This window comes from Phragmites australis, chromosome 3 (assembly GCF_958298935.1).
Source record: "Phragmites australis chromosome 3, lpPhrAust1.1, whole genome shotgun sequence".
In the NCBI taxonomy this organism is placed as follows: domain Eukaryota; kingdom Viridiplantae; phylum Streptophyta; class Magnoliopsida; order Poales; family Poaceae; genus Phragmites; species Phragmites australis.
The window spans coordinates 2,181,296-2,190,605 of NC_084923.1; the positions used below are offsets into that span (position 1 = coordinate 2,181,296).

At 48.8% G+C, this 9,310-nt stretch overlaps 1 protein-coding gene across 1 annotated transcript; it reads left to right on the plus strand.

Annotated features, from left to right (window-relative positions):
* The first annotated feature begins 7,945 nt into the window (after positions 1 to 7,945).
* On the plus strand, positions 7,946 to 9,046 carry LOC133912766 (uncharacterized). Its single transcript, XM_062355669.1, has one exon. The coding sequence runs from the start codon at positions 7,946 to 7,948 to the stop codon at positions 9,044 to 9,046; it is 1,101 nt and encodes a 366-aa protein (XP_062211653.1).
* The last annotated feature ends 264 nt before the right edge of the window (positions 9,047 to 9,310 follow it).

The following is a 9,310-nucleotide window of genomic DNA, read 5'->3' on the forward strand; positions in this document are numbered from 1 at the left end:
ATTTACTCATAAACAGACTTCTAGCTTCTACATAAACTATTTTTCAATAAACCTGTTTATTTAAACCCTAAAAGGCGACTAAAATAAATATGTACTAAGTTAACCGACCAAATGGGCGGCCGGTGGCATTTTGAGACAAAAGAATTGGCATGTGGTCGTTCCAGACGCTCTATCAGGAGCTACTTGGTTAAACTACGTGGGATTCAGTTGGGAGTTCGGTCTCCGGCCGGTAATGTGCTCGATCTTTTCACGTATGAAACTTATTTTCAAAGTCTTTCGTGTATGAATCTGATTAGAGCCAACTCTGGACTACATACATGCACGAAGCCTGGGCAAGTCAATGGGACAATTCTATGTATGTCATTAAAAATTATCAAAATCATCAATCTATCACTGAAAAAATGCTCGTGCCTCATGTGTCACTATTTCAAATTTTCTTTCTAATATATATCATTGTTGTCATAACATTGTTAATGCCAATGACATATAGAAAATGAAAAACTAAATTTCTCTTACCATGTGTGCTAGCTCCGTTATGACGGCAATTGCATATAAGAGAAGAAAAAATTGAAGTAGTGACACACGAGAAATAAGAATATTTATGATAAATCAAGAATTTTAAAGTTTTTCATGGCATATAAGTAATTTGTCTCCTAGGGAACTGGGCGTCACTGCAAACGAGAGAAGGATACGTTTAGATTTCATGTTGACTATTCTGAGTTGTTAAATGGCCTACTCTTCCAAACTCCTAGGTTCAGATTGGAAAATTTTATAAACCGTTGCCAACCGATCGAACTGCACCTATACGCATCTTTGAATCTTTAGTCAGGTTTGTTGCACAGCTCGTATTTTACACGCACAAGAATAAGAGCATCTCGTGCAACCTGTGTGCCGGACTGCAGGGCAGTAAACGAATTGCTGGTGCGAGTAAAGCCCGGTCTCTCGAAGACAGCAGCATCGTCGCCTAAGGATTAGATGTTAGCGTACGTAATTCTGGTGTCGTCGTCAAGTTCGCTCATATTGACCACAGTGCGTGTCACCGGTGACACAACTCTGTCGCCCTTCCAGTGACAAGGACGGACGCTGCTTGCAAATGCACAACCCTTCCTCTGCTTTGTTTGTACGTCGAGGGAGCCGGAACAGCTTGAGATTTGTAGATATAATCTTTAATCAGAGTCCAGTTGTCCTCCATTAAATTATCGCAGTGCACTGCATCTGATCTGGTTGTACTGCTCTGTTATGCTCTTGACTGTCTCTGGTACGTCACGGGGCTCAGATTTCTTTAGTCGCACGCATCGATGTAGATCGATCTAGCTACTTATCCGGGACGAGTATCTTATAGGAATCCCTAAACAACCCTAAACAAAGTTTGGAGGTTCACTGCATGGTAAACAAAGCTTTGTTTGTTTGGCAGTGTTTTAGCTCTTTAAAACTGAAGTTTGTATATTAAACTAAAGTGGCTTAAGCATAAATGAAAATATGATAGTTTAGGTAAACATCTCAGTATACTAATAGCACCAGCTCTATGAAATTTTAGAACTAGAGATACTTAGCTTTAAGTATTATTAGAATTAGAACTCTGCTAAATATACCATTAGACTATGTTTGATCCGCGGAGACTACTGGGTGCCTGGGTGGCCGTTGAAAAGTTCAGTTATTATATTTCCGTAGATTGCGAATAACATGCACTGCTGCGCTCTCGTGCAGGTTTGAGAGGACATGGAACACAACGCACACTCACTGCCAGTAAACTGAACGTGATTACGTGAAAACGGAAGTAAAGCATATCCGAAAGGAAAAGATGGTGACAGGGCAACTAGAAGTCTAGAGCTGCAATGTCAATGCAGCAGAGAACAACTAATATACGGTCGAGAACAACTAATATACGGTCAGCTAGCTCGCGACCTGCTTGCAGGAAGCCAGGTAGTAGATACACTATAGTACCCGTATGATGATGATGATATGAATCTGATTCGACCAAACAACAGCAGAAGGAACAGTACGATCGGTTCAGAAACGGGCACCACCACGCCAATGATTCAGTCCGATAAGCCAAAACCCCACCTCAATTCATCGGAGGTATGGAGTCGCAGGCACGCAAGCTGGCAAGTCGCAATGATTTGTATCGATCGTACGGTAATAAACGCGCGCGGGATATGGCGACGGATCGCTCGCATGCCAACCGGCGCCAAACGTCCCGATCGCACGAGCCGGGGAGGCCCCAGCCCATCTCGATGCGACGCAGGGCGGTGCGCCCGTCCGCGTCGCGGCCCCAGGAGGACAGGACCCCCGCCCCCACCCACGGATGGCCGACTGGGGCCGAGGCGGGATCCAATTGAACGCGCGCCCAGCCGGATCCCAGCGCCGAGGGGCGAGAGAGCTTGCTCGGCGGGGCCGGCGCGCGGCGTTCGGTCTGACTGGTGCGCGACGCCGACGTGCGCGGCCATGACGGCATTGATGAATGTCCCGGGCGTGAGCTGTGCACCAGGTGGGCCCGCGCGCGCCGAGCGGGAGCGGGAGCGGGCGCGCGGGGCCCCAGGCACCGCCGACTGGCTGCACGTGTCCGCGCCAAAGAAGGCGGGCGCCACCATCCAGGTGCGCCCACGCACTGACGCGGGACCAGGTCCAGGTCAGTACTGCGCGCACGAGCCGCCTGGTGCTAGCCACGCTGCTTCTCGCGCTACAGCCACTCTAGGTGGAATGTCAGCTCGCGCGCGCTCGGGCCAACCAACCCGGAGGAAGTCTAGAATCTGTTAGGTCTGTCTGGGAGGCAGAAGTTTTTTTTTTTTTTTTTTTTACTTGTGGGAGGCGGAAGATACCTAGGATGTACTTCGCGATGAGTGATTTTTCACCGTGATTGATGTACCGTTGGATGTACTTCGTGATGCGTGATTTTTCACCGTGATTAATATACTGTTAGATGTACCTCGTGATCGGTGCTTTTGCATCGTGATTGATGTACCACACATCACCATGCAAGATGCACTAATAGGTATCTTGAGAGCATGCACCCTTACGAGTAAATTTTACTTTCCGATCTGTCTATGCATCAGCAGATGGAATTTCACTAAAAAAATCCACTTGTGTATGCAATTAACCATTTGATGGAAATTCACTGCTCCATGCTATTACATCCCTTGAATACAAGAGCCTCCTTCCCAACTCCAAAATAGTTTTAGCCAATAAAATGGATGCGCGGCTTTAAAAAAAAAAGACATGAAGATACTAGCACGTGGATGAAGGCGAGCTCAAGGCAAGAGCACGAGTGCACGACACGTCGCGGGGAGGCCGCGAGCGGCTGGAGACGGGAAGGCGACGGCGCAAACACGACGAATTATCGAAACGCAATGGCAGTATGGCACTAGTGACGGAAGTGCTCGGCGGTGCCATCACAGGCGGTGAGCTTGGCCGTAGCGCCAGATGTGCTCGGAGCAGCTTGGTCCGTAAAATCTATCGCAATGCTTCGGCTCAGTCTACACAGGCAGCAGGCTTCCCTCCTTTGCCCCCCACATCGGTGGCCTGCAAGGCGCGGTTGAGTACCACACCACCGTACAGAGCAAGCACCAGATCGACGGATCAGACCAGCACCCGTTCAAATAATCACCGGATAGATGGATTCTTCTCTTGCAGCTCGCGAGCAAGGCAACGCATAGCGCAAGCTCCGCCAGGCCGCACCTGTCCACACGACATTGAGATACATCACACATGGGGTGTGGATGCTTAATTTTTTTTTTTAAGCACCGGATCTTCTCTCCCAGAATCTTCATTGGAGACCTTTTAACGAGTGCAAACACCGAGGATCGAACCTGCGGCAGCTGGTAAGGGCTCTCGTGCCTTACCATTGGGCTGAAAGCCCGTTCGCGTGTGGATGCTTAATTGATGGAGAAACCGGGATAGATAGCATTAGGGAAGCACGGGGGTTCGCTTTTTTTAGGCGACGGTGATAACCGCTATGCCAGGCAACAGATTTAACGCAGCTACGCAGGCATGGCCGCATGGGAGACGAAGAGAGAGAAGCCGAATGCTGAAGCGAGGAAGACAGAGAGGGGAAGGATACGTCGGTCTATCTTTTTTAATTGGCTTGGTAGGTCCATGGACGATGCCACGTTGCAACTTGCTATGTTCGATGCCCCCTTAAAAAGAAAAGAGGAACTAGGGTGTGTTTGTTTCATCTGACAAGTACGGATGGGACATCTCGATTTTTTAAGTGTTTGGGTGGATGAATATGATGGGTAAAATGGCTAGTAAAAGAGTATATCTTGAGAGTTTGGATTGGGGATACGGGGAAAACAGCCCGATAGATCCATCCAAGTTGATTTAGTTCGTGCTATTGTATGTTACGTGTGCTTACGTTTTTTATTTAACTTTAATTTTATCTGGGAGTATAAGATTACTTTAAAAATTCAAAATATTTTTATAAATAAACTAGAACTCACTAGCAATTCGTTTTAATTATTTTGATCTAAAAAGTCTTAGCTAATATTTAATTATTCTCCAAAAAAGCTTACTTTTATAACTTATAGCTATTTTAATGTCTTAAATAAATTTCTAGAAATTTAGGAAAAATCACTAGTATTCTCGTGTGATGTAATAATTTATAAAAATATTTTTAACCCTAGGTTATTACGTGAAAAAATCGTCATAACCAACTCAGCTCATCCAATCAATCTAACCAAACAGAAAATTAGTTCATCTTATTCACTCTAATATTACCAACCAAATACGATGACTTCATAAGTTATAACATAATAGTACCATTACATAACGATAAGATTCATTTCAAAAGCACCCGTAGGTCTTAAAGAGAACACTAAGATAAGCTACTAGTGACAGTGAGTCTTCCATCAATCCACAGACATTATCTAGTGGAGTAGCAGCCTAGAAAATAGTATTCGGGTCGAAGTGTTCATCTGCCTATAACTCAGCTCCACCATCCAGGAGAGCCTCAAAGTCTTCTCCTTCTAAGCATCAACAAGAGGCTAGAAGAAAGCAAATACGAGTAAATGGAGTACTCAGCAAGTGTGAGAAAATATGATATGAAGGCTCAAGACAAGAAAGATTTGACTCAGGTTTACTCCATCTATATCATCCTAATCTAGTACTTAAAAAGACATAGTAGTCCTAATTACTATGTGTTATGATACCAACGTTAAGAGAAACAGCTCATCGGATTCCATCCGACTAACAAATTCACCAGATATTCCGTACCTGGCTACTAACTCATCGGGTTACCACAACGTGACTACACTAAACCAACCATCCAAGATCCCCACTAATCATGAAGAAGTTAAAACCCACTCTTGAATATGAGCACGACTGATATATCGGTTTTACACTCTGCAGAGGTTGCATACTTTACCCACGAGTCATGATTCTCGTATGCCTGTGCCCGCGAAGCACTTACACACTTCATTTGGTGCGTGACTAGGTCTCACTACAAGGCCTTTCAAAAGCATCTCCCAGCATGCATTTGCCCACTAAAGTTTCACCGCCGTATATAAGTGGAGCAAACTTCACCCCAGAGGCCCCCTCTTGTGCCGGTAGGAAAAATGGGAGACCACATAGGCTCCTTGCATGGAAGTCCACACAGTGCACTCAAAAACTGATGGCTACGATCTAAAGGGGTGAAGGGATATTTAAACTTATAATCTCGATCGCACGCGAGGGATCTGATGGCCCAGGGCGATTGAGGAGGGTTTGACGACCGACAGAGAGAGGAAAGCGGTGGCGCCGCCGCGGGCATGGCCAGCGCATCGCCAGCAACACACGATCTAGCGCTATGGGCTACTAAACATGACAAGAAACAATTCAACAGAAAGAGATGACGGCGGGGATTCTCACCGAGGGCTCCTCGATGGCCGGAGATGGCTCAGCGGTGGTCGGCGACGGAGAAAAGCGGCGGCGGAGGTTGGAGCTCGACAGGAAATTGGCTACCGCGACGGGAAGAGGAATCCGAGGGGCAAGGAGTTTTGCTGGAGGTCATGCAGTGCTAGAGAGAAGGTCAGTGGGCCTTAGTGAGCAACGGGGAAGTCCAGCGATGGCGAGATGACGGTAATGCTTACCGGAGCTTGACGGGAGAGGTCATGCGACGATGGAACAATGTTGAGGGGTAGCGGAGAAGACTCCTCGTGCTCCTGTGAAGCGGATGACGGCCTCAGAAGCACCGGAGAGGGCTCGACTATGACGGTCGACGCTCAGCGGAGCTCTGTGGTAGACAATGGCGGTGGTGCGATTTGGGGCGGCAGGGTGGAGAGAGATTGGGAGGACAACGTGGTGTTGCAGAGGCTATTTTATAACGCGGAGAGGGAGCGGGGCTATTGCGGAGTCGTGGGGCGCGGAGGAGAATAGAGGACGCGGCAGTTTTGACTGACGGTTGCGAGAGCAAGCACGGGAGGTTAGGGAAGGGGCTGACCGGTGGGCTCAGTGTGCCAGAGAAAGATGAACGGGTTGGCTGGGCTGCGTAGGGAGCTATGCGGGCTAGCTAGAAAATGGGTGTCACGCTATTCATTATAAAAAAAAATGATTGCTAAGCGATGCTCACCTGCATGAAAATTAAGAAGAGAGAAATAGAGAGACCGTCAGAGAATCATATCAATGTTCAAGTTTCCTGGTCGCATCAAGCGATAATAACGTATTATCCTAGATGGTTTTTGCCATCTTGGGCTCCAATAGCGGCAACTTCTCCATAATCATTCTCAGCATAACACACCCACCATGGGACGTTGTCGAGGCCTTCTCGGAGTCCATGTCATCCGAAGCATGAAAATTGCATGTATGCTTGCCCATCAACGGCTCTATCCGCACTAACCAGCCAGTGTAGCTAGGGTTGTAAGTTTTATATTTTCTGGACCAGTCGATCTCAAACTAAAAAAATAAATTAAAAAATTGCTTTCACCTAATTAAATTAAAAAAGAAATTAAATACTAATCTAGAAATACCTATTAAAAATCTACTTGCTTCCCTGCTTGCAGCACGCGACCAGCTCAGTGGCATGGCAAAACAGACAAGGCGACAACACTCCGCCTTGGCCTTGCTAAGGGAGAGATTGCATCGGGCAATCAGATGACACGTACCTTGCTATCTTGGTGGCAAGCGGGCAAGGCTAAGATTTTGAGTCTTTGTACGGCTAACTGAAGAAGCCTATATGATTATGCTTAATTGAATTTGTTAAGAAAACAGTGACATACGACACTAAGGAGGGATCAACAAGGAGGGCACGGCACAATTGTGCCAGGTCTATGCTGCGCGACTCAACGTTGCAACGTCAGATACGTGCACGGCAATGGCACAATTCGTTGGGCCAGAGATGCTGGTGCGGTGACTTCGTTAGCGACAAAGCGCCACATAACACAGGAGCAAGGACTAGCCTGTGCAGCTTGTGGTCGTATGCTGTTTGGTACAGTTGAAATTTATTGATTTTTATTGAAAAGCTATTTTTTTAAAAAGTTGTTTATGACTTAAAAAAAATTGTTAGTTTATAAACTTATTTTTTGGCTCTTAACATACAACTTTTCAGAAAAATCAGTCTCAACCAGCCCATCAGTTTTTAGTTTATTTCATCAAATACTAATTTATCAATTTTTAAAAAAATCAGCATAAACTTAAGTTGTTTGACACAATTTATAACTTCGGAGAAACAGAAATTACTGATAGACTATGTCAAATAGGACCATAGTGATAGAAATGCTATGGCAAGGTTCTAAATCTAGCCATGCTATTTCGCGCGGACAAACATGCCTGGCTATCGGATCCGTAAAGAGACTCAAACAAATTGGTCTCCAATCGGCAGGTTCCCAGTCTCAGCCTTCTCCCGTAAGCGCTTCCCAATCATGTAAAAAAATCCAACGTGCCCCCTCCGCCAGTCAGCCCACCATACACTCCCTCCCTCAGCATGCCAACCCACCCGTGCGGGCTCTACCAATCATGCGTGATACGCCCTATATAAATGCCCCCTTCCAAGTTGCCACACCACCACCACGGCACCAACTCAAACAAGTCCACCCATACCGCGACGCTGGGAGCTTCTGCAGCGAGCGGAACGACGAAAGAGCAGAGGCAAATGGCTGTGGGATTCCGCCGACGGCTCGCAGCGCTCACCGTCCCCAAGGCTTCCTCCTTACTACGACGCACGCGCCACAAGAAGCTCTCCTACTCGCGCGTCCGCTCCGCCAGCCTCCCCGGCCGCTTCCACCCGGTCGTCGCGGGCCTGCACGACTCCGCCAATGCACTCGTCGGCTGGACAGAGGAGCCGGCGCAAGCCAGCCCGGCGTGGATCGGTGACGGCGTGGGACACCTGGGCCGGCTCCTGGCGGGCTTGACCGACCTGCTCCACCACCCCCAGGCGCAGGACCCGCTCAAGCGGCAGGGCAAGGCGGCGCCGTGGACCGAGCGCCTGCTGGACGACCTCCTACTCCTCGCCGATGCCCACGGGTGCTTCCGCGAGGCGCTCCTCGCGCTGAAGCAGCTCCTCGCCGAGGCGCACGCCGCGACCCGCCGCCGCGACGCCACTCGCCTCGCCGCCGCGCTCCGAGCGAGGCGCCGCTCGGACCGCGACCTCTCCCGCCTCGCCTCCGCGTTGCGTTACCTCTCCCACCGCTCTTCGTCCGTCGCGGCAACGTCCGACTCCGGCGAGGCGGCGCTAGCCGAGGCCGTCTTGGCCGCCACGTGCGCGGCGGCCGCCGCGTCCACCGCCATCTTCGCCGGGCTCGCTTCCGCCTCCGCGTCGTCGGCCTCGCGCGCAATGACGTCCCCAATTGCAGTCTCTCCGGCGAAGGTTGCTGCCGCTCCTGTGTGGTGGGTGGCCGACCTCCTTCGGTGGCGACGCCGCACGGTGGCCGTCGCTGCCAGCGAATCCGGTCCCGGTGCAAAAGAGGTGCCTTTGGAGGAGTGCTGCGACGAGGAGGAGGAGGAGAGGCAGACAGTCATGGAACGGCTGCGGAGGCTGGAGGAGTGCGTCGTGGCGGCAGAGAACGGCTGCGAGCAAGTGTACCGGGCGCTCGTGAACGCGAGGGTGTCGCTGCTCAACGTACTAACGCCGTGCTTTTGATCCGTTTTGGAGGGAAAACACCTTCAAAATTAGCATTTAGAACAAATTTAAGTGGAGGGATGCTTAGCAATTCCGTTTTCAGTAGATTGTTTACAAGTTTACATGATGTATAGCAATCGTTCCGAAATGGAATGAAATTGTAATTAGGCGAAATATTCTGGAAAATGTTGTTCTTACTTGCAACTGTCTCTTCAAAGGTTCACGGCAACTTGTCTGATGAATTGAAATATATCACTTTATGCATGAATCTGTTCGGAACCAAAA